Source organism: Gavialis gangeticus, unplaced genomic scaffold (genome assembly GCF_001723915.1).
Source record: "Gavialis gangeticus isolate Ggan-Ray unplaced genomic scaffold, GavGan_comp1, whole genome shotgun sequence".
Lineage (NCBI taxonomy): Eukaryota > Metazoa > Chordata > Crocodylia > Gavialidae > Gavialis > Gavialis gangeticus.
In genome coordinates, this window is record NW_017729031.1 from 94,036,335 (window position 1) to 94,062,855 (window position 26,521).

The 26,521-nt window shown below is 40.7% G+C and overlaps 1 protein-coding gene across 2 annotated transcripts in view; it reads left to right on the forward strand.

The window, feature by feature from the left end:
* The window catches only part of BARD1 (BRCA1 associated RING domain 1), an 86,620-nt gene that overhangs the window by 2,305 nt on the left and 57,794 nt on the right, over nt 1-26,521 (forward strand). For both annotated transcript variants that reach the window (XM_019523395.1, XM_019523397.1), the window contains 2 exons: nt 1,918-2,054; nt 15,138-16,174. In XM_019523395.1, the coding sequence (XP_019378940.1) occupies nt 1,918-2,054; nt 15,138-16,174 (1,174 nt within the window). The remainder of the gene's footprint in view (nt 1-1,917; nt 2,055-15,137; nt 16,175-26,521) is intronic.

A 26,521-nucleotide genomic window follows, 5' to 3' on the forward strand; every position in this document is an offset into this window, starting at 1 on the left:
GCCCTATGCCCCCCTTCCCTCCTCTTGCTTGGGGTCTGGGCCTGTTCCCTCCCCTGCACCCGCACCTAGTGCAGCTATTTGCAGCCTGTCTGCTGCCTGTTGCGAGCCCAGGCTCCATGGTCAGTGGCAGCTGCACATGTACCTTGGGGTGCATGGTATGGAAAGAGCTGGAGCAGTGCAACCCTAAGCCCCTACCCCACTGTCCATCAGTATGTGTCCATGCACTCGCTGCCAGCAAGGAGGATTGAACCCCTCATGGCTCCCCACCCCACCCCCTGTCTGCCCTTGGAATGCCAAGTCAAGGGGCATGAGTTGAGTTGGCGTGTTTCTGGCATTCCAGCCAAAAACGTTGCTGACCCCTGGTTTAGAAGATCCCATTAAGCATCTCTGTGCTGCTTCACTTCAGTTCTCAGACTTGGAATGTGTCTCCAGAGATAACATCCTTGTTAACAGCAGTATATGGAGATGAGAAAGAACAGACCTGATTACCTACCCATCAGCCCTCTTGTCTCTCTGCAGGTTTCTTAGTCAAGTCCTTACCAATCTCTAAAAGTGCAGATTTTCAAGAAGTTAAATGAATAGAGGATATCAAACAACAAGAATACACTTTTTGTAGAAAACTATGATTAAATCGAGGCTTCCTGACCAGCAGTTTAAATCTTGATTTAAATTGATTTGATTTAAATTAAATCCACCATGATTACAATATCAAGGTATTGCTGCCTACATGCTATTTACAACCTGATGTTTAGGTAAACAGTGTGGTTTGCTTAGTGTGAATTGATATTTTTTATTAGAGTTCTGGGTATTGTTTTATGTATTGTGATAAGGTACCAAATAGAGAGACAGTCTGAAGTGGCAAATGAATTCCATTCACTTCAGGTAACTGAAAAGATAGGGGTTTATATTTTAATGGAATTGGTGGTATTCTAAAAGCTGTGTGTGTAACATAAGAACACTTAACTTGAGAATCCCACTTGATGGCTTCTCATTACAGTAATTAAATGAAAAAAAGATTTTGTAGTCTGGTATATGGGTTGGAAAAGGAAGAAGAACATTTGGAAGATGAGTTTAAGTTTTTAAATGACCTTTACTGGGCAAACCTGTTTCTCCTTGAGCTGTTTCAGAGATAAATGCTTTCAAAGTAAAGTGATAGAATAATTCTAATACCTACAGATTCCCGTGGGACTTCTTACTGAAGAATGTTCAGATAGGTGTAACTTAACAGTATCGTGCCAATTTTAACAAGACAGGGGAAAGTGATAGCTTAGTATAGATTGGATTTTCATTCCCTTTGTAGAGTTGGAATACTGTTGAAAAACAGTATTATGTTTAGATGAGATACAGAAAAACCTAGAGTTTTAAGTACTCAAATATAACAAGTTAACAGAAACAACTGGGAGAAGTGGAGCTTTGACATATTTTGTAAATTTTGATCAACCTGTAATTGAGTAAGATTAAAAAAGAAAAACAAAAAAACCAAAACACATAATAAGCGGCTTCCTGGTGCGACGACTGGACTTGGTTGGCTTAATTCTGACTTGTGGCTTGCCATACAATGTTATCTGGCTTCCTTTTGTGCATTGGTAAGTGAATTTAAAATAATTCTTTTTATACTATACAGTGTTTGCTTTTTGGTGTCAAAAAGGACCTTGTTCAGCTATGTTTCAGCTGATTGTAAGGAATATCCAGTGACTTTGCACTCTCTCTCTCCTTGAGAGCTAAGCTCCCATGGATTAGCTTTTACTTACTGCAGGGTAAGAGTATGTGTGTTCATACAGGCAATTACTTTGGAGCAGCTAACACGTGTTAAATCTTTTCCAGCATTTTGCTTTGCAATAACTAGTCTATATGCACATATCCTGAATATACCAATTCACTTGTTGAATGACTTGTTCTTATATGCTTGAATTTCAGTGCCTGTGTTGGCGACTGTGTTGGCACAGAATGTCCAGTGTGTCACACGCCAGCCTGGGTACAAGATATACAAATAAACAGGCAGTTAGACAACATGATTCAGTTGTGCAGCAAACTACGACAGCTGCTGGGCACAGGTAAGAGAAAATATTCCATCCTCTCATAATAAGCATTGTATTCAAACTCGCGTCAATTTCACATGCTCTTAAAAGGCTTGAACTATAGTCTCTTTTTTAATATTCTAAAAGATTATTCATAATGGAAGATGAAGAGGACAGACTCTGGGTTTCTTATTCTGTGAGTCAGCCTGAATCAGGGGTTTTGGTAGCTTTTTAAAGCAGCATGCTGCTTCTTGTGACCTGGCTGCTGCTGTGGACCTCTAATCTCCTTTGCTGTTGTGGGTCACCACCCATCCCTGTAGCATCCGGGTTGCTGGCTGCTACTACCACCTCTACCCTGTGTTGCCAATTCCCATCCTCACTGGTCGTGGGGTGGTGCAAATTCAAGTGGCAATGGTAACCAGCACTTGTTGGTTCCGTGCTGCCACAAGCCAGATCTGTGCCACAGGCTGTAGGTTTCTAACCTAGATCCTTGCTATAAAAAGGCAGAATGTCTTTAGTAGCTTTTTAGTATATAATTTACCAAAATCTACTGTTTGCTAAGTTTACACGAGTGTGCAATATTCCCAAATAATGTAATAGTCAGTTACAGATATTAATGTTTCACGCATTGTCACTCAGTATTGCCAACCCCACCGTGTCAAAAATCATGAGACAGACTATTAAAAATTGGGAGATTTGGAATGTGAATCATAAGATGCTATTTTTGAAGTGTGTGTGTGTAGGGGGGTATTATTTGTGAAGGTGTGGGGGGCTGTGGGTGTATGTGTGGGGGGATTAGAGCCTTGGGAGTGGGGGGTCCCTGTAAACCTTAGGAAGGTACTGTGAGCGAGGAGTGAGGGGCAGCAGCAGGGCTGGTGGGGCTGTGGCTTGGGAGAGAGGGGCAGACAGACAGACAAAGACAGAAAGGCAGGTGGACAGACACTCAGGCACATGAAGACAGGGGCAGGTTGTGTGACAGAGCCATGGGCAACTTGTCCAGGTGCGTTGGGGGGGGGCTCTCCCTGCCACTGCCTGCACCCATGGGAGAGGCATGGGGGGCACATGTCCCCTGGATTTCTGCATGGGGCAGAGGCTGGCTGTGGGCTAGGACTCTACACTCTGCTGCCTTTGGTCGGGGAGCTGTGCAATGCTGCCAGGTGGACAGGGGATGTGTGACGCAACCAACACATAGCTCCCGGGCAAAGGCAGCAAGGCACAGTGCCCTAGCCTGCAGCCCACCTTTGCCCTGTGCACAAATCCAGGGGACATGTATATCCCCCATGCTTCCCCCCACACTCCTGGATGAGCTGCCTGCAGCTCTTTCACATGACCTACCCTGGCCCTGGGGCCCCATTCATCCCAGCCCCTGCTTCACTTCCTCCCTGATTATGGCGGTCTCAATCGGGGGGCTCCCCTTGCCCCTTCCCTTCCACAGAAGGACTGGCACAACACTGCTCTACATGTGCCAGAAGAAAAAATCCTGAGATTTGATCTCTCCACCCAGAGATCACGAGTCAGAGTTAATTTGACTCAGAAATTGGGAGTTTCCATGAGAATTGGCACTGCTGGATCATCTTATATTCTACATTCAAGAGTCTGAAAATCCCTTAGATCCTTGGGCCATGTTCTGCAATGAGTCCTGTTCAAGGGGATCCCGTTTCAGGATCAGTGCTTGAGTTCTTTTTTGCTAATCACTTGTTGCTAATCACTTGCACTGATGCACCTGTACACATGAAGTGATTGTTCATTTTCAGATTAACTTGCACGTGTGAAGTTTACTTTATTTGCTGCTTAATGATATGGAAAGAGATAAGTCTCAGTGCAACCGGCGGGCCTCGAACATTAGGTCTTGCGCTGCTTGGCCTCTGGCATATGGGCTTGCCTGTCGCCTCGTCCCTGGAATTGTCTATTCTGGATAGGTCTTAGGAGAAGTCCCCGCCCCTATCTCTCCTGCCACGACTTTGCTGGAAAAACTTCAGTGGAGGGGCCGACTACTTAAGCTTATCTGGAGTCGGGACTCTTGGGGTGATGGTCTTCTGCGAGGCTCCACCCTCCCATACACCTCGCCATAATACCCAGCCATGCCGAGTTGCTGATGATTCCCGGGCCCAACCCTCGCCTTGCAATGCTAAGAGATATTTGGTGGCGAATCAGTAGGCTTGTCCTGACTCTAGACCCAGCCGGTAAGGAATCCTTCTAAGGGTTCCTCCCTGGCCCTCTAACCGTGGGCACTCAGCACAAAACTCCAAAAGAAAATACTACCCGTAAGTCTCTCAGGCTACAAATTAAAGTCTGGACTCCCTGTCCCCAAGAAAATCCTCTCCTTACTTAATTCTTTCTGCAGCACCCCTCTCCGGCTGGATGCTGTGTTTTCCTAATAGCCACGCAGAACTGCTTCCAGACACTCTGGTTCCCCTCTTCACTCGGTCCCTCACCGAGTGGTTCCACCTGGCAGAATCCAGGACTCTGCAGCCCCTCTCACTGCTTATATTATGGTTCCCTGTCAGGATGGACTCTGGGGTGCTCCCCAAACCTAAGCCAATCCCACCTGGATTGCCGGGTCTTCTTCTGTTCCCCTCTCTTCAGGGTGTCTCCTAGTGCTGGGCTTTGTCCCCAGATCCTTGTGCCCAGCTCCACCGTCGCAAGCCCATGCATCTGCCGCCTCTCCCTGGGTGCTCTCCTTTCCACAGTTGGGGAATGTGTTCCAGCCTTGTGGCTGGCTGCTGGCCTCTCCCTTGCCTCTGAGCGAGGCTTCAGGATTGTCTCCTCTCCTGGCTGGTCTCTAGCTCTCTTCCCCCTCTTCTTCTCTCGGGGCACTCTTTATGCGCCCGCACCGGCTCCGATTGTTATTGATGGCAGCTGGCCATAGTTTGAAAAAGATGTGGCTAATCAGTCTTGTGGGTCTTGCTGTCACTTCCGGCTTTCCCGCATTGTTGGCTGCAGGTAAGGAGCTCATTGTTTTTCTTTCTTCTCCCCAGCCTTGTTTCAGGTCCTGGGGTTCCCCTTCTGCCCTTCGGGGCTATACTGTGCTGTCACCCTGTGACACTCAGTTCATTGGTGTTCTCTCAAACCAGAGTGATGTGACTCTTCTCTACAGGGGAAGTCTGTCAGCAATGACAGTTGTGTTACTGACTCTGCACTGCTGTGGGATTTCCAAGCTGAATATAGGCTGATTGACAAAATAGGAAAAATTGGAGCAAAATGATTGTAAATGGGTGTCTGTTTTCCTTAAACCCAAAAAGAGCATTTAAGTAGCATTGCATTTTAGAAAACATTAATTTTAACTGTCAATTACAGAAAAGAACTTTTTTTTGCTCATAGCTTATTACCAATATATCTGTCTAAATAGAATATTCTCATGTATTATCCATTGGATTCCATCAATATTTTTACCTCACGGTCTCTGTGCTAGTCACTTTTTACATCCAACCACTAGATTATTACCTCACTGAAGCAGCAGGGTTCGGGGATATGTTCAAGTATAAAAGATGTTGTATTTGTATGTTATTACAAACTCGTGGTGACCAAAAGTTATGAATCAAATGAAAGGAATAGGTTTTGAGAAAATAATTTAGGAATGCTGACATGCTTTAAGAAAATGGTGGAATGCTTTAGGGATGGTTGGTTTCTGAGGCTTTTGAAGTAGTTGGCTTAAGGTTCTTTTTTTGCCCTGTACTGAAGAGTGATAGCCAAGAAGAAACCTTTTCTATTTATTAAGTGACATTTAATGGTATTCAAGATGTCTGTGTGGCTGGGGGAGAGGGGAAAGAATCAGTGAGCAAAGGTTATTTTTGTCTCTGGTGTAGTTTCCTGTATGAATGTTTTAACTACATAAACTATGGAATTAAATGTATTTGAAAATATAATTTACATAAAGTGGTAGAAGCTAGAGGAAACAAATGAAATATTTTTTTTTAAAGATGAAGAAAGGTTTGGGAAACCTGACACTTCCTTGGGGTGCTAGATTGGTATGTAATGTGGCTTTTAATAATCACAGGGCACGTCTACCCATGTATTAAGTCACTATGGTTACTGTACATTAAATTTAGTATGTGTAATAACTGGTACTAACTAAATGCTCCAGCACACGTCTTTTAAAAGATGCTAATGCGCAGTAGACTAATTCCATGTGTTAGCACAAGAGCACAGCTTTGCTACGATGCACTAATGCACAGTAGAATTATTCTGTTGCGTGTTTAGTGTCTCATGTAGACATGCCCCAGTAGTCTTAATGAGCCTAATAATTTGTAATGGTGATTTTGTTTCACTTGAGTATTGCTTCACCAGGAAATAATGCCAAAATATAAATTGATGTAGTGATTCAGTTTCCATTATTGAGTAGTTTCTGTCTGTATTAAATATTAGTGCCTTTTTGTGTTTTTCACTCCTCACTTAAGAACAAAGCTTTTCTTAAATGCATAAGTAGGTAACTAATGTGTCTAAATGAAAATACATATTACTAAACTATATTTAATGACAAGTGGCTACAAGAGTTGAAAATGTTCAGTTTGCAGTAATATGGTAATTTTCTTTCTATATCTTATTACTTCTGGAATTGTATCCCTTGGTGTGAGATGTATATGATGCAACAATACATTGTGTAGATAAAACACAATATTAAGTCCTTGTGACTCAATATTGCAATCTGAAAATGTTCATAATGTAGATAATTGCATTTTTGTAAGTTTCCAGATGGGTTATGAGAGACAATTTAAAAAAAAAAAGGCAAGGAGGGACCATGAAACGTACCCTTTAGATCATCAGAAACCAGAGAGCGTAGTGTGGGTGTTCTCTATAGGAGAGCTCGGTCATTGCTTGCAAATGTATTAGAAAGAACTGGTTGAAAATATGTTTCCCCCCCCCTTCTTGGGGTGTATTTACACATTATGATTAGCATGTGCTAATTTAAAAAAATGTTAGGCTATGTTAAGGTTAGCATGTGCTGTGAGCAGCTGCAAATTAAGGGTTAATACCCTGTCTGACATGCACTGCATGAGGGCTGGGGAGCGCAGGCCAAGTTGGCTCTGCCAAGGAGCTGGCAAATTGGCTCCATGCCTACCTGGCTTGCCTGCTCTGTGGAGCCATATAGGTCCCAGGAATGAGGCTGCAGCTCAAATCAGGCCCTTGCCAGCCCCCAGCTGCCTAGATTGGGCCCCCATCACTCCTTACCAGCCTGGGTTGGGCCTGTTGCCTGCCACTGGCCTGGATCAAGGCCCACTGCCCTCTGCCAGTTGGCATTGTGCCTGCTGCTACCCACCGACCTAGATCATGCCCAATGTGGGGGGGGTCCCATTTGGGCCTGCCTGCCCCCACTGGCCTGGATCAGGCCTGCTGTCCCTACTGACCTGGATCAACCTCTGCTCGCTTCAGATTCCCTGCCCTTCCCACCCCCACAGCTTTCCTTTCACCTGTTGCTGCCAGCACTGTCCCAGGGAAGCAGGTAGGGAAGGGGAACTGCCTGCTGCTGCCACCTTTTGGGTGGAGTGTGGTGGTGGGTGGACAGGTGGCTTCCCCTTCCCTGTTTGCTCCCTTGGGGTAGCACCAGCAGTGTAGGTAAGCAGGAACCAAGGAATTTTTTGGTGGGGAAGTGAGCTCCAAGGGCTGGGCTAGCAGAAGGAGTGTCAAGGAGCCTGGAATCAGAAGAAAGCAGGGTGAGAGGGAATTCTTACTTTTAGGGCTCCCCCAGCTTCCCCTACTGTCACTCTGAGGGAAGATAGAGTGTCCACGTGGGGATGGTTGTAATGGTATTTCCTGGGATGCTGGAGGGCTCTCAACTTGTCTTGGCCCTCAGGAGCAGTCTAACATGACTGCAACATAAGCTAGCCAAAATGAGCTAGAAATAATACTTGCCAGAAGAGGACTATTTTTGAGATGTGCAGAGAGTACTTAACTCAAGTTTTCCTGTGATAACATGCAGGCACTCCTGTTTTAAGAGCCCTTAACCCACTATAAAGGTAACATCATGTAATATCACTGTATGTGTATAAGTCTTTCATTTTTTAGGGTTTCTGATCAGTTCAGGTCTTCTGGTTTATTAATGGAAATTATTTTCTCTGTCCAGTTGGTGCACAATAGACAAATTAAGGAGTGCTTTCTCCCCAGTACCTACTGGTGTTGCATGTAGCTTTAGACTGTCCAAAAGCCTGCTTGGATCTCAGTTCAGAATATTATATTTGATTTCTAAGAACAAATTCCGCTATGTTAAAGAACTTGTTTAAATTTAGGTGTTTTTATCCATTGAAAAGTGCCAGTTTCTCATCTTTCTTTACAACGTGTGGGTTTGATTGTGGAAGAAGTGGGTGATAGCATGACAGGGAAATGCATTAAATAGTTGTCTAATAGTTGTTGAAGAAGTGCAGAGAGGACCCAATCAGCCATAGATGCCCACTTCTGTTAAAGGCTATGCATAACAGTAGTGAATTGAGAGATGGATCAAAACTCGATTCACATTGTCTCTTTAGATAGCAACTTTGCTGCATTAAGGCTGGATGTTGCCTTTGTGAATAAAATCAGAATTTGGAGGAGTGATCTGTTTTTGAATGCAGTGGAACTTCTGTGAATATGGGAGGAAGGGTTCATATTTGATGTTGGCATTTCTACGCCAATTCAGTTTCTTAAGCACATGGACAGATGGGTTGTTTTTGAACCCATCTAGATTTCAGCCTATATGGAAGAAGGAAATGTCTGAGTTGAGTTTTTACTGTTAGATTTTAATTGAAGAGAGGAAGATGGAACATGGGGTCTGTCTTTTATTACATAACATACAGCAGCACCTATGTTCCTCAACAATGATCCAAGCTCCATTTTGTTTTATGTTGTTATAGGTAGTTTGATAGTTCTTGCCTTAGTAAGAAAGGGGACAAAGGAAGAGAATTACAGAAAACTGGAATATCTTGAAGTCGCTGTAGCAAAGCTAGGGCTAGAATATATATGTGCTGGCTAGCAGTCTGGTCTTAACCTTAAGATTATCCTTTTTTTATATTTCTGGGCTCCTACGTTTGGGAGCCAAGGATCATACCTCTTCTAGCAGAAAAGCAAACAAAATACTTAAATACCTGAAGACTTCTGTTGCCCTTGGGTATGGAGTAACTAGTAGTATGAAGACGTAAAAATCAAAGCCCAACACATAGATTTGGGTTCTGCCCTTTAAAAGAAAAAAGGCCTATTTTGTTCTACATATTTATAGTTGACACCTGTAATTGAAATGTGGGATCTACAATTTAAAAAGGTATTCAGTATGACCCATCTTAAAATAATTGGTTAATAATGGAATGCAAGTTTTGTAAGAAACAGCCTGTAGGTGGCAATACATACAATCATTTATTTAAATAAGTGAATGGGAGAGTGTAATTTTTTAATTCACATGTAATTAAGTTCAAAATTAGAATTACTTAAGAATTTATTCTATTTAGCCAGCATTGAATCTAAGATGCTGCCGCTTAAACAACTAAGCATATCTTTTGCATATAAGCAATTGTGACATATTTAGGGTGTGATTATGTTTATACAGGCATAAAATGGAGCATATAATGGAAAATCAACTACTGTGCCTGCATACCAATTTCTGTTTTCCCTACATGTGCATTAATGCATGCAATGTGTCTGGTGGTATCATACCTTACTTATCTTATTGCTTCAGTGCTTTAGATATGTGGCTCTAGGCTGTGTGTCATGAAGTCTCAACATTTTTAATTGTGTTTCCTCAGAAGCACTGTAGGTGTGGGGGACTTCATTATTATTTAAAAACTTTATCCTATGAATATATGTGCAATACTGTAATGGCTAATAACATTTTTACTATTGGTATTCTTTTTCTGCTTTCCAGCCCTCTACAGACTGTGCAGTCTTCTTTTCCAGTAGAGAAGTAGGAGGAATCCTACTTCCTTGAATTATTGTCATTAGCATTTCTGTCATCCCCCAGAGTTGCAAGGGGTTTTTTTTTGTTCTGCCATATTTGACAATTCCCTTTCCAAGTGAACCTTATTACCTGCATTTACCATAAAGTGTATAATTACTGTAATTAAGGTGGGTAATTAGGAAGAACTTGTCGAATCATGGACATAGTATATAGTGTGCTATAGATAAAGAAGCCTGATTTACAGTAATGCTTTTCAAAATGAGCTTCTAAATACTTCACCAGATTTTTTTCGGTTCAGTGTACTTTAAAGAGAAGAGATTGTCTGTCATAAATTTTCCTGACAACCATTTATAGATAATTTTACCTTATTCTTCTTAACACAGTCTGCCTTAGACTAATAGAGTTAAATTGAAAGCCTTTGATTTTTCTCTTCCCCTTCCTTGTATTAAGCTAGACCTTGCAGGTGTTGGTCAGATGTTGATGCTTGTGGACAGCAAGAAAGATTAACTTTGATTAGGTTTTATTAGGATCTCAGTTTAGTTTCTCCTTTTCTGGTGTGGAGGTGAAAATGTCGGACTCCTTCTGTAGCAGATTACATTGCATTTCATGTGTACTGTGACATTTTTCATAATAGCTAGAGATGAGTGTTTGAATAGCTGGAATTTCTCCTTTTTTTTTTCACTGCTGAATACTTAACTTGCAAAATAATCATTCTTCAGTGAAGGCACTAATGTTGCACAGATGGTACCAAAGCACTTCCCTTTGATTTTTAATAAGGGACTAGTTTGTCAAAGAGATTTCTCAACTTCTGTTCTGAAACCCATAATAGAGAGTAATTTGAAAGGCACACAATGTGCATCATTATATTCCTTTGATGGAGATTAATGATAGCTAAATCACATTTTCTAATTGCTCCTTTTTCCCGCTATAGTCTGTTATTGTGTTACAGCAAAAAACTTGGAGATATAGGTCTCGAGCTGAAAGTCTCTGTATTTCCTAACATTTTTTGTCTACTCTGAATCATCTTTACTTTCAAGGAATTGAATTCTAATATGTCAGAATAAAGCAATTCCTTTATTGTGTGAAAATAAGACAAACTTTGTTAATACAAAATTTTATTGTGAATATTGATGTTATGTTTAATGTCTAGGTAATACAGGATAAATTTGCTGCAGTTACAGACTGGCTGTAATAATGCTATTTGTAGGTTTATTTTTTACACTTTGTAAATGCTTCATAAATCCTGGAATAAACGGGTTTGCTATTATATCTAGTCTCTTGGGTACTCATTTTAAAAAAAAATTGTTAGGTGACTCAGATCACATTTAAATTATACTAGATAAGTATAATTTAAATGTCAACATTTCTTTTTTTCATGTACATTAAGATACAAATTATATTGACTTGTTTCCAGCTTGGAAGCAGTTCCCTCTGGATCAAAGTCTACCAGCAATTTTCACTGAAAGGCCCTCAGCTGAATATGCTTGGCTATCTGATAATATGCTTTTCCATGTAAATTACTATTTGCATATTTAAAATCTAGTTTTTGCACCTAATGTACAATTTTTGTACTGTATTGCTCATTTGTGTGTCCCCCTGGACACTGTAGCAGACAATCAGAGAGGATCCAAGATCCATTGTTCCCTTTGCTACCAAACAAAGCTTAATTGGGGTGAGGTTACAAGAAGGAAGTGATGGAATAGTGTCTTGGGATCTGTCTCCTTTCTCCCAGAACTCTTCTCTAGGTGCATTGAATTATGGGGGTTTTGAATGGAATGAAGTTGCGGCTTTCTTAGTTTCTTCTCTGCTCTTTTGGTGTTAGTCCTGAAATATACGAAGGGGCAGGGGAAGAGGGAGAAGAGAATGAATATTGTGGGTTGTTTTTCATTAGTCTTGAAGAACAGTTCAAAATATAGCTGATATTAGATGAGGGATCTTCTGGCCCCTGGTGAAGCTCTTGGGAAGTGGTCCAAGGACTGTACCCTTAGTAGGAATCCCAATAACTGCGGCTACCCAGTTGGAATAGGTTTTTGTACGATCAGTCATACTGATATCGTTGTAGTAGGTGTCTGCAGAGTTGGAAGTTATCAGACATTTTCACAGTATAGAATTCTCTTAAAAGAGTCTCTTGAATATCTTTGTCTGTTAAGTCATCCAGTGACCTTATAGCAAGTGGAACAGTTGCTTATAGGAAAAATAACACTAGGCAAGTAGTGAATATATTTTCAGTGGTTTTACCATAGGGTACTAGTATTCTTGTTGTTATTCAAAGACCAATTTGAGAAACTTTATGATTAGTTTTCCCTGTGTTACTGATGTCAACAATGGGATATTTCTAGCAAATGTAATTTGCTATGTAAATACTTAATTGTGTTGATGCTTATTTATAATCTACTTGTGAAGGACAGTGCCTTTGATCCCATTTATCACTTAGGCTTTTGTCTTGGACTCTGGGGGTTTTTTTCATTGAAAAATAATCTTATCTAGCACAGTCTCCTTACACAAATGACATTTGTAAGCTGATTTCACTCTTGCTTTCTATTCGGTAGAGATGATAGTTATAGCAAGGTAAATATTTTAGAACAAACTGCTAGATGTGTAAACACTGAGGACAAGACAAACAAATGTCTCTATTTTCTTTTGCATCTGTTTGCAGTCAAGCTCTTCTTTTTTTTAGATGTTAAAAACAAAACAGGATTTGAGATCTTTCTGAAGGCTAACTAGTTATAGGATTTGAGTTTCAGTTTAAGTACTTTTTTTCTTCCTTTGCATCAAGCCCGTTCCCTTAGGCTAACAGAATTGCTACAGTGCTGTAGTTGACAGCCGTCATGCCTGTATGCTGTAGATGTAATTGGATACTTAAATGATTGATCAGTTAGCTTGAGGATATATTGTTCTTGAAGTAAGTCTCAGCCTGATGCCACACATTTCTCTTGCTAACTGAATTTCCAACTATCTAACACACTTTGATTGAAGAGATTTATAGGGGAATTTTAAATAAGGATAGGAAAATATCTAACCTTGAAATATCCTTTCTAAAGAGCCTTTGAAATGTTTGTTTTTGTATTTGACTGCTTCGCCACACTGTTTATCATTAGCTGTATCACTGCAGTTCTTCGTTTGTTTTGCACGTGTAAATTTTGTTAACAATGACAAATTTTAGGTTCTTTGGGGGATTGGGAGTGGGGAACAGCCTGCCTCTGCTATCAGCAAGGTTGCTATGGTTGGAGGTAAAAAGAGGTACTGTTACAAACCTTAAAAACAGAAGATGCAGAGAAGATAAAATGATGGCTTGAAAATTAATGTACTGAAATAAAAATAATACTCATAAAATACTCCATTTTGATTTACAGTCCTTTATTTCCAGAATGTTAAACAGCTAATCTTAGCCTTAGTGTTCATTTTTTACAATTCTACCTGCTTCATGAGGTAAAGTGATTTATTGGTCAGTGTTCTCTAATTTTGATTAGCACAACCCTAGAAATTCTAATGAGGCCAAAGTCCAATAGGGTGTCACTGCTCTTGTGGTTGTATGAAACTAACTTTGTGGGATGTCCTCACCTAGTCGAACCCATTTCACTGCACAAAAGACCCCAAGTTTCTGATGATGAGAAGCTCTCTATACTTGTTTTTTTCTGGAAATTTCCCTAGCATTCCAATACCAGTTGCATCTAATATGATTTTAGCAACTATCTGCAAGGATTTTTTTATTATTATTAATTTTTTTTCAGCACAGTGAAGGGGTAGTAGAATCAAATAACTTCTTGTTGACTTGACTCTCCTAGATCTTCAAGTTTCTGCACCTTTTATTTAATGATTCAATAATGTAGAGTCTCTGGCTTACCTCTCTTACACTGCAATGTATGTTGCTGCTTGGGTAACCAAGAAATAGTATGTCCTGTAGTGGGCTGGCTAATCTGGCAAGTTCTGGGACGGAATGTTTTTCTTTTCCCAGCCATAGCTGTTACTGCTGCAGCCATTAGATTTTGAGATCCAGCATTGACAGTAGATCAGTGCCTTGATTGATTGCATCTCTGGGCCCTCTGAAAAACAAAGTAACAGGCCATACATAATGAGGTGTGGCCAGTACAGACTGAGGCATCTTGCTGAATTAGGTGAGCTAAGGAGCCTTAATGAAGTTCAAACAGCTGAGCGATGCTATTCTAGCACATTTAATTTGGTTTATTTACATGCATTATTTAAATTGCTACTTCCCTTACCTGCTCCTTTTCTTAAGTGGCTTATATTGTTTAAACTAAAACCATTATATCTCCTCTGTGTTTTTTCTAGATTATTTATTTACATCTGTAGTTAATCTCTAGTGATCTCTAATTATTTACATCTCTAATCACAAATATGACTAGCAATACTTGGACGTGACTTGGTGTACATAGTCACCCATTGTGTATTTTGAATCTTTCAAATACATTCCATTGAAATGAATTTTCCAGCAGAAAACGTCTTAATAGCCTTAATAACCTCTTAATAACATTGTCACTCTTCTGGATACTTTGTCTTTTGAGTATAAACCTCATGAGATTTATTTATTTATTTTATTGGTTTAGTTCAGCTTACCACACATCTCCCCTTAGCAGTAATGGAGATAAACAGTCTTCAATTTAAAATACAATTCCAGTTTATATTACTGGTAAATCACAGGTGTAATGATGATTTTCAGCTGATAAGAGGCACCCAAGGTAAGAGAGAGATGGTGCCTGTGGGCAGCCTGTTACATCAAAGCAAAAGTTCTTAGGAGCACGAGTGGGGGAAGATGGGATTGCACTAGTAGTAGGTGCTTTCTGAAGCTGTCAATTTCTCTCTGATTAATCCCACACACATAAACCAGGGCTTGGCAGCCTGTCGTTTCTAGGCCGGATCCAGCCTGCAGAGCTCAGGCCTCGGTGGCGTTTGTCAGTGGGAGCTTTGGTAACTCATTTAATAATTGCTTCTCAAGCCTATGACTTTTTCTCACTTAATTTAAATTGCAGAATTTGCTATTTGCTTAACCTGGCAGGTTGGTTGAAATGATTAGACACCCTGCGGCCATGCCCTTCATAGTGCTTACAAGAGTCATACTCCAGTAATTTAGATGGCTTTAGGCCTACTGCTTGGCTTCATGGGTTCAGCCTTATGTACATCCTTAAAATGACCAAGACTAGTTGTATTTAATTAGCATAGTATTTCAGACTTTTCTTCAATAACTTGTATAAGGATTGTGTTCTACAAAGTGTTCAATTTTTTACCATCTTGTTACCCTTCAGATCCAGCTCTTCCACCAGATTCTGCAGAAGACTTGTCCACATCAATAAGAGATAATCAAGATATGGGAAATAAGAAGCAGATAAAAATGTGGTTCAGTCCACGCAGTAGAAAGATTAGATGCATCTTGAACAAGAATCAGGAGGTGACCAATGCTGATAACATTTCCCAGGATGCACCTTCTGTTTATGATTTCTCTCCTTCCCCTTCTCATGAAAAGACTTGTAAGCAAAGTAAAAAACCAGCACGGGGATTAACAAAAAAGCTGAAGAAGAAACGCCTAGCAGACTTCAATAAAGTATGGGGTATAGAGAAGAAAAAGCAGAAAGATGCCAGTAGACCTGAAGAGAGAGAAGCCTCAGATGAATTCAGTGGAAAAAAGGTGTCCTTTTGCAGTCAGCCATTAGTTGGCTGCACCCCAGAACCAAAGAGTACTGAAAAGACATTAGGACAGGAATCAGTAAAGGAAACTAACTTCGATAAAAATGGAAGCAAATCATACTTGGAAATGTCCACACAAGTAAAACCTGTGGAAGATAACGACAGCAATAAAGTTGCATGTCCTGCAGAAGATACCATTGAGAGTGATGTTACTACAGGTAAACCCTTACCAGGAGGAAATAAAGCGACTCTCTTAAAACGTGGAAGGCAGCAGTCAAGATCACCTGCTTTGTCTCATTCTAAAAGACCTAGAACAAGTGAGAAGAGCACCAGTAGGCAGTTGGTCACCCAGCAGTCGCCACAGAATTGCTGTACTAATATGCCTGTGGCTGATGAAGATGACAGTCTAGTTGATATTTCTTCTCCTGTATATAAACACACAGGTGGCACCATATCAAAATCAAAAAACTCGTTGGTTTTTAAAGAAATAAATAGCCCTTTGGTATCAAAAGCCGAGTCTACTCCATCCACTCCTAATAACTGTAATCAAATGGCAGTTACGCAGAGTCCCTCTTTGTCAAAGAAGTACCCTGCCCAGAGCACAACTACCAAAAGAAATCATAAAGGAGAGACTTTGCTCCACGTTGCTTCTATTAAGGTAGGACTGTAGTGTTGTTTTCCTGCATTCTGTTTTTGGGAGGTTTTGTTCTTAAGTTTTTCTGTTTATTTTTTTGAGACAGAAGACATTGGATCAAAGCTCGCTCTTAGGCAATTTTTTTTAAAAAGTTCTTCTTTTGCATGATGTTTGCTAGTGTCTTGTGTTCCTGGGGCAAGACCGGCTTTTATAGTTGCGTCCTATATATATAAAACCTGTTCTGATTAACCGGTTAAAAGGGGATTTCTTGGATGAGTTCTGACTTTGTCCAAACTCTTGGTGAAATTATTTTAGATTGTTGTCTTTGTGGGTTTCAATGCATGTTCCAAAATCATATAGGAACATCCTTCACATAGCTTTCAGAAACCAATATCCTCTTTTTTGCTTAAAAGAATAGGATGATGTATGCTGCAGCGTTGGCTATGTGATTGATGTTACTGAGTTTAATTTGGATATTTAAAGCCGCTATTGTTGTGTAGGCATAACAATCAGTTTGTGAAACTGTTCAATAGCCAGACTGATACTGTAGCCGGATTTCTTTGCTATAGTAGTGATACACTCAACCTTTTTGAAGTCAGGGCACCCCTCTGCAACTTTTCTGAGTTTGGTGGGCCATCTGACTGAGAACCATTCTTGTGCTGTCTCTGCTTATTTCAGTGTTTCTTAACCAGGGTGCTGCCAAGTGTTCCTGCCTGTATTAGGGTTTTCTGGGAGGAGGGTGGCCTTACCTGCCCTGGGTGTCTCTGCACCCAGGTCCTCCAGGTAATGCAAAGGGCTGGTGCAGCCCAACTTGACTCCCTTGGCTCAGCAGTGTGAAGAGTTGTGGCAGCCCAGCCTGGATCCCTGGATGGGCAGTATGAAGTACTCTTGCAGCCTAGCCTTACCTTTCCAGTTCAAATGACAGCTCCACACCGGGCTCCCTGGGTGGGCGGAGCAGCGGGCTAGTTTGGAACGTGCAGTCTTGCTGTAACCCTTCCTGGTTTGACTCCATATGCTCTTCCTGGAAACAGAGGGGTGAAGGACAGCACCCCTTGCCAAACATGCCTCCGTTTCTTGGAGGGGCATGTAGATTCAAACCAGGAAGTGCTGTAAGAAGAATGTGGGCTCCACCTTCAACTGCTGCCCAGTCTTCCTCTGCAGGAGGTGCATGGGGCAGTTCAGCCTGTTGCATGCAGCAACACACATGTTGTGGCACCTTTGGAAGAGGCTCACAGCACCCTGGAAAAGGGCCCTGGCATCTCAGTTGAGAACCACTGAGCTATAACCAAGCACGCACAAAAATACCTTACTTTTGGTATTTCCTAAATTCTGCATAAGAACTTGGAATGCTGTAACAGTAACGTTCCTTTAATATCCTTTTTATATGCAATTTCTAAAAATAGGAAAATTTAAATTTTTTTTTGTCAATACGTATTATTAGATAGCAGTGACATGGTATGTATTGGGGTTATTTTTCTGTATTCCTAACTGGGAGGAGGGTGTAATCTGATGAGTGAGAGGGATTTGATAGGGGTAGAATTAAGAGATGAATGTTCTTTCCACTTGTTTTAAAGATGCTTTACATTTCACCTGTGAGTGAAACTTGTTAGTTTAACTGATGTTTACAGTCAGTGAATCCCTCTGCCAACATCTCTGGTAGTAGAATTGCACATGCTTGTTTTTTTTAATAAGTTTTTTCTCCCTCTGTTGCTGTGTGAAATACATCCAGATAGGAGAACCTGCCTGTGTAGTCATTGCAACTGTTTTCTGTGTTTAGTCAAACTGCTATCAAATGCACTAAATGAATAAGTTAGAGCAAAAAATCTGGTGACTCTTCTCTTTGAGGTCACTTCAGGAAGCTTATGCTTTATGCACTGGCAATTTAAATATATGTTGTGCTAAATTATACATAAAAGCAATACAGCATTATTAATAAAATTACTTTACCTGTAAATATCTTGACACACAACGTTTCAAGTTGTAGAGGCTAAGAATTTTTTGATAAATAACTGCTCCCATTTCATGGTGTTAGTAATTCACATTTGTACTTACGAAAGAGAACTTCTCCACTTATATAAATGGAGGTGGAAGCTATGAGTTAGAAATACAAATCCCTTCTTTGAAATTATATCTAATTAGTCGGGGAGGAAAAAATTATATACCTTAGCTGTAGGACTTTAGAGCTCACAGCAGTCACCTCTGGACTACTGTTGCTGCATTTCATGCATTCAGCAGATTCCTTTTATTTATTAAAATGCTGTGTGCTTACTATCCTTCTCTATCTTCTGGTGCTGCCTAGATTGAGTGATTGTCCTAAAAAGTTAACTTACTTAAGACAGTTATCCTCTACTGATATGTTTTTCTTAAGTATTGCAGCATGCTTATATTGTTGTAATCATGTGTTTTTCTTGAGAGGAGAAAGGAAGAAGTTGCCATACACTTTACTTTGTGGGTAAATCAAGTGACATATCAGTAAAGTGCAATTATCAGGGTTCAGAATATAGTTTTTGGTTGTAGCTGTGTTGGTCTAAAGACGTAGGCAGGCAAGGTTCTTTGAGTAGGTGTGATATCTTTTATTGGACCAATTGAGTAGTTGGAAAAAAGTTCTTAGTTCTTTGGACCCTCAGAACAGCAGAGACTTGCTGGGTCTGAAGAAGGGTGTTTGCATCTGAAAGCTTGCTAAGAACTTCTTTCCAGCTACTCAGTTGATCTAATAAAAGATATCACTTCTACTTAAAGAACCTTGCGTGAGAAAAGAAGGGTGCCCTTTTGATGACAGTGCTCAGCTGTATTTGGAAGATCTGGATCCAGTTCCTAGTTTTACAGGAGACTGCTTGTGTAATTGTAGGCAAGTCACTTAGGGACACTGTATAGACAAATCCTGAGCATACCTTGCCAGCCTTCTTCTTGCACTTTGCCAAACCCAGAAAAGTGGCAATACCAGTGAGACCATTCACTCCCCACCTGCTGCATAAGAGTGGCTGCTCACTGCCATGTATATTTGGGTTTGGCGAATGCAAGTGGGAGTATGTGGGCTGAGCATACTTGGGAAGAGCTAACCGTTAATCTCTGAGCCTTGGTTCTTTCATTTGCAATGTGGGATAATTCTTTCTTCCCTTTTCTTTATTGCTTTTTTAGATTGTAAGGTCTGGGGCAGGAATGATCTCTGCTAGATGTTTAAGACACGCATAGCAAAAGTATTCTTGAAAGCACAGTAATAAATACAATGGGGGGGGAAAACAGGGAGGGAGAACAGAATGTATTGAGTAATCCATGTACCTGACTTCTCAAGTAACAGATAATTTTAGACTAGAGTGGACATGATGTAGCCTTTCAGTTCCACAAGCAGAATGAGTTTCCCTACATTTTTCACATTGAAGTTTTCCTGGTTACTTCATTTAACCATGTTAATTCAAATGCATTGTAATGGAAACTTTGTGGGAAGGGGGAAACAGGAGAGAGAATAAAACTTAATTCTCTGGGACTTCATTAAATATAAAATAAATCCATATTATTTTCATTATCTTGGAGGACCTAATACACTGCACTTAATGGAAGTTAATTGAGTTCTACAGTTTTTGTCTTTTAAAAAGAGATAATTAGCAACATTATCTGGCATTAAAATTAAGTATATTGTGTTTTTTCCAAATCAATCTGAGCTAGAAGTGTGAGGGGCTCTTTCCCAATTTACTACCCTAAAGTAATAATAAACTTACTGAAAGCAAAATGGATCTGAAAAAGGCACTGGAGTAAATGAGAGTAATGCTGAACTACGATAATAAATTAAAATGAATGTCACTGTTTGCCTAGTAAACAGTTGTTGTTTTCTTCTGTAGTCGTTAAAATAAATTTTTCAAGTAGTTAAAGTACAAAATGTGATCTATTGGGTGCCTACTACTAATAATGCAAACTTGTGTAGAAAGTGCCACTTCCCTTGAATCCTCCCATATCTTAATTTTTTAAATTATTTTATTACTAATTTTTCAAACAACTGGCTGCCTTTCACATGTTGTGGTTAAAACACAGAACCCTTCATCTCAGCTTGTAGTTACTAGAATGTATTAATTTGGCCAGCATCCTTTCCTTATAAATTTCCTTTCAAATTAGATTGTGCCTATATTTTCGTGCTTGCTTTAGTGCCACAAGGTGAGAAACTCTAGGGAAAACTTCCCAAAGCAGCATTCCCAGTACACACCCCAGGAAGAGGAAGGAATGGTAAACTCAAATGGAATGGGAGGGATGAAGGTGATTAGCACATAATATGGAAAATTATTTTTATCTTTGTTCTGAGCTGGCAACAGTTAGACACAGAGAGCACACTTATGTGTTGGGATAACCTGTTTTGTTTAATTGAAGGAACAGTGAGGGAATAAATCAGGACTTGCTTGCCAGTAAAAATGTTTCCTGGCAGCTATCCTGTGTCTGTTCCAGGGATTTTCTATTTTGTGCATCTGACTAGAAGATTTCTTAAAGGCTTTGCCCATATTTGAGATCTTGGGTCTTTCACATCATGGTACTTGAATTTAGTTCTAAGACTATTGTATAATCCTTTCTGAGCCTGCAAGAGTTCTTACTTTCCCTGTATCCAGTTGGGCTATTTTTCCAATTATATACTGTATAATACATCAAATTGAAGATTGAGGGAGATCTATTATTTGCCCACTTGAATCTTTGTTCATAGCATTTGAGGTTAATTCCTTTATAAAATAACTGACTCCATTACAACTAGAACATCAACTAACCAATCAGCTTTCCTTAAAACTGCTCTCTAGAGTTGCTGGAGTAAGGAAATAAGTTGCTGGCTGAGAATTTGTTTGGAAAAAACTCTGATTAGCAGGGTGACTCAGAAGTAAATGCCACAACTGAAACTTCTAGCTCCCTTGAAATTGATTAAATGTTTTAAATTCGTATGGTGTAGTAAAGCTAAGGTTAGTGTTGGATTGTAGTTAATAAATTTTAGGATTTTCAAATTAAAATCAACAGAAGACTTAAATGTATGTCAACAAATATGGAGCCACTCCAAATATAGCAGAACTATTAGAAATGCACTTAAAATATGAGAAAAAACATGCTATTCTTGCTAATCTCTTGTATTTTTATTATGCTTAGGCTCTGCTGCTTATCTTTGTTGTGGAAAACTTGGATCCTTTCTTATGTGTGGCAGAAAAATATGGGAAAATTCAGATTTTCTCCTTTTGAAGGGGAAAAAACGTGGGGAAACCACAAGTTTACCCTTGCAGTCTGGCAGCCTGCCAGCCTACAAGGGGTTGCTTGGGGCTGGGGGGAGCTTAGGGAGAGTGATTGGAGACAGGGCACCACATGCATGTGTGCATGCACCCTCATGTGGGTGACATATAGCCAGGCAACATGGTGGGAGCACTACGGCAGCTGCATGCAAGTAAGTCATGGCTAGGCTGCCTGGCACGGGAGCCCCAACCCAGGGCAGGGAGGTGCCACAGGCCTCACGTTTTCCTTCCTCCAGCTTGTGCTGGGGCCAGCTGCCGCTACCTGCAGAAGTCAGAGCCATCGCAGTCTGGCTCGGTCTGGTCGGGATGGGGGCAACGGGGGCCCTTCAGGGCTGGGGGGTGCAGAGAGCTGCGGGAGTGAGAGGCACCACTAGGGCTGGGAGGGCTGTGGCTTGGGAGTACAAGCAGGGGGACTGGTTTGAGAGTGCAGGGCACCGGCAGCCCCAGTGGGGCTGTGGGTCAGGCATGTGGGGCACAGGCAGGGTCAGGGGGCTGTGGGTTGGAAGTGAGGGGCACTGGCAGGGCTGGGGATGGGGACTGGCTTGGGAGTGAGGGGCAACAGTGTGGACAGGAGCGGGGCACTGGCATATCAGGGTTGCTCAGCACCACAGAACAGCGGGGTAACGGCCACAGCTGGACTTGCATCCTGGTGAGTGAAGGGAGAGCTCTGGTTTTCCATGATAAAAAAAAAAAAAAAAAAAAAAAAAAATCAAATTCCAAAATATACAGGTATTTAGAACTTATTTTATTATAAGGATTGAGGCACTGGTAGGCTTCTAAATTGCTTTAAAATTGTAAATATATCAATAAAATGTGTTAAATTGATACCTATATAAGTGTGTGTGTGTGCAGTCCTTGGACTTACAACACAGTTGGTTCCTGAAAAACCGCGTCTTAAGTTGAAACGTTGGGACTTGGAACTAATTTTCTCATAAGAAATAATGTTATAAATGGGGGATTGGTTCCTGAACCAAGGCCCGATACCCTATTTTCACCAAAAATACCCCAGAATTCAGTACTCAATCAATTATAAATGAGTAATATAGCTACCTTTTAATATATTTTTATTGTAAGTAGCAATCATATAGATTTGGAAGGACTTCTTTGGGGTGACTTTGCTGGACTTTTTGAAGGGCTCTTGGTTGGACTTTTAAAAGAGTTCTTGGCTGGAGTCTTCTCAGGAGTCTTGGCTGCAGGTTTTTCTGGAGTCTTGTCTGCTTTCCTAAAGTGTCCAAGGAAGGTTGGACAGATGTTCTCCAGGGAGATGAGCAATGGAGTGAACTTGTTCAATGGTGTGGCATTGCATCGGATCAAGAGCTGTAAGTCAAAACTGGCATTCTAAAGTTGAAACGGTGTCAATTTATAAAAGTAAGTGCAAAACGCTGTAACTTGAAACGTTGTAAGTCGAGGACTGCCTGTGTCTATATCATACCATTTCATTTTAATCATGGAAAAACATGGATTTGGAGGCTTTTAATTGAATTTGCAATTTTCTAAAAAGAGAAAACCAGGATCCCTGGTTATAAGTTTAGCCTAAGGTTCTTGGTTTTTGTTTTGTTTCTTTGGTTTTTGTCTCAACCAGCTGTGCTGAACTACCATGGTCATTAGTAAATGTACATGGTTTTGTGCAGAAACTAAAGAAATGAAAGGTGAGAAGTGGGTTGTTTTCTGGAAACTGTCAATCAGCATTTGCTGTTATTACAAGGCCCCCCTTATTCATCTGTCCTTTTTCTCCACTTAATGCAAGTTCTATATAAAAAGATAAAGTAGGGAAAGGAAGGGACTAACTTGTTCATTTGATCATGTGGCACAGTGGGGCCAGTCTTTTGGTCAGGCACAACACAGATTAGCTCTATACCCTCTGAGTGCTACTTGGATCCCTTTTCCTTCCTGGATCTGTTGCTTTGCTTTCTGTTCCTGTGCAATCTGCTGCTGTGCTACATGTCCCCTCCCTGATTTGCTGGGTACCACATGTGCTGCAGGTTGGCCACCACTGATGTAGTACATTCTTTTGTTTTTTAGTTAAAACCTAATGAAATCACCTGAAGCTTTAGAAGTAGAGAGGAGGAAATGCTTTCATTCTCTTCGTGTGACACCCTAATTCACATTACAATTTATTTTCCCCTAGTTGGTAATTAATATCTTCATTAGCTTATTGGTTATTATAAGGAAGATGCAAAATATTTTGGGCTAATGGAAGTAGTGAAGGGAAAAACTGGGCAAATTAAAAATAGTCTTAAAGGTTTGCTATCTTTTTTTTTTTTTAAACCCATCTGTCTGTACTAGCTTAATGATGCAACTGATATTAGGACTATAACAAAAAATCTCTGTCTAAGCCAAGAGGGAAGGGTTTTGGGCAAGTTCCTTCAGCAGAATCAAAATTTTCTATTTTAAAATGTTCACAGCTGTGAAAATGTCCTTCCCCATGTAAACCAATGCTTTGCTTGCTTCTACATTGGGAGAATTGCTTCTACATTGGACAGAATGCTACATTGGACAGATAACCTTAGTGTCTGTCTTGTTGTGCTTCTTTGGTGCTTTCTTAAGCTGTAGCAAAAGTCAAAAGTTGCCGGAGGAAAAGTTGCCATTCTTCACTGCTATTGTTTACAGTCCCAGGGATCAGCTTAAAAAATACTTCCCCTTGTTTCTTCTGAGTAGATATGAATTGATGCAAGTTCCATGTAAGTGACCTTTGTTTTCATCCTAAATATAAGAGCATCAGGCAAAATTTGTCCCAGAGTTTATTTTCAACAGCTATTTGTTCCAGAGCACTAGGGGAAGCATCAAGAGGCATACAATATATGGTGTGACCATGCTTCAGTTTAAATACCATGGAGTGTTGTGATTAATGACTTTATATTTGTGTCCTAAAAAGAATTAGACTCAAGTGAATTTCATTTTTTGCCTGCTTATAAGAACTTTAACCTACATTCAGTGTCAGAAAAAAACTTTCTGTGCCTTTTAGTTAACTTTAGAACCGTATGATCCTCTTGAAACAAGAACTGTGTATGTATGTGTGGAGACTCCTGTTTTGTTTTCATAGAAATGGGTTTTTATCTTTCAAAAACATTTTATTTTCACCTTCCAAACTGAAGTGGACAATATTTTAATATATAAATGAATGATTTATATTTTATATAAAGAATATTAAAAAATTAGGCGACTGTTGTTGATGCCTACATGGTCAGATGGGTTGCTAATTGGTTGGAGGGCTGCACTCAGAGAGTGGTGGTGGACAGGTCATTTTCAACCTGGAGGGATGTGGGCAGTGGGGTCCCCCAGGGCTCGGTCCTCGGGCCCGCACTGTTCAATATCTTCTTCATCAGTGACTTGGATGAGGGAGTGAAAAGCACCTTGTTCAAATTCGCAGATGACACTAAGATGTGGGGAGAAGTGGGCACACTAGAGGATAGGGATAGGCTGCAATTAGATCTGGATAGGTTACAGGGGTGGATGGATGAGAACAGGATGGGTTTCAATACTGACCCTGGAGGTCTTCAGAAGGAGGCTAGATAATCACCTAGCTGGGGTCGTTTGACCCCCCGCATTCTTTCTTGCCCATGGCAGGGGGTTGGACTTGATGATCTGCTCAGGTCCCTTCTGACCCTACCAACTATGAAACTGAGGTTCTCTGTCCTGCCATGTGCTGAGCATTCCCTCTCATGTCCTATGAAATACTTAGCACATCTATAAGTATCTGACTTCTACTGAAGTCAAGAAGTCCATGTGCTTAGTTAAGTGCTGTACATCTTTAATAGCTTTACCAGATCACTTGCAGATGTTGCCTGGACCTGGTGGCACTGAGTTCTATTGCATGCCAGTTGAGGGTCTGGTCTGCTGATTTTTATCTTGCATTTTTCTTTTTCAAACAAATATTCACTGTAAACTAGTTGAATTCATTTTAAGAACCTCTTAAAGGTGCAGAGCACTAAAAACCCTTGAAGAATATCTTTTACAAGCCCTGTAACTTTGAATTCAAACTTTAATTTCTGGCTATATTTCCTCTTTCAATCTCTAGGCTGTGAACAGTGGTCTTAATGCATCACTTCTAATCCTGACTGACAGTGGCTGTTCAGTCATTGTGCATGTGTATAATTGGAATGAAAGCTCCTCTCCTGTTCCCATTACTTTTATTGCCAATTGCAAGTTATAGAAAGAAGAGTTCCACTTACCACTGAGGTGACAAAATGGGATTTTTTTTCTCATCATTTCTAGGGGAGCAGGGGAAAAAAACACTTTGAACTCCATTGTAAACTGAGAAATATAGTTTTCTAGTTCTACACCAACCATTTTTCATTCTGTGCATGTTGACAGTACTTTTATTTGTCTACAGCGGCAAAAATTTATTGCAATAAAAATTAAAATGGCTTTTTATGGATTTGTAGTATGAATGTTAACATGCTGAGAAGCTGAGGTAGTACCTGATGCCCACATGAACTTTGAATTGTTTACTAGCTATGTTAACTGTCTTTAAAGGAGTGCTGCAAAAATACCATGTTGTATGCAATTGTCATCTTAATTTTGAAAGAGACTTAGCTCTGCACTCATGATCAGTGGAAAAAAAAAATCTCTAATACTGACTGTTGTGTCAGATGCCTCTGAATATCTTCTGTTGGCACCTGGGTTCCATACATGTCTTTCCTTGAGAAGGTGAAGTTCTCTGTGCAGGTGTCATGCAACAGTGCTGCTTCTGTCTACCTCTGCAGTCCCCAAGAAGCAGCCTTATTCAGTCTCCTTCTCCTGTGTGGACCCCCTGAAGCCAGCCCTGGTGTGGCTTCTTGGAGGGTGAGCCCCAGGCTTTGAGACCCTAGTCCTTCTCAGTCCCTGGCTTCCCCAGCAATTTGTAGCACCCTTACCCCCCAACTCTGACAGTTCCTTGTTTCTGGTTAGATCCTGGCAAGGAGGAGGGTGTTTTGCTCTTCAAAGAGGAGGGATATCAGAGTGGTGACACTCCAAACAGCCCTGCAGGCTGCTTCAAAATAGTCTTTTTTGTGCCATTCTGATTCCCTGTGTCCTTCCTTGGATTCTACTGTCATCCTCCCTGGGACTATTCTTTGCTCTGTCTTTCTCTGTTTCTCTTGATCTGATTTCCCACAAGCAGCACACTCCAAGCCTGCATTTAATT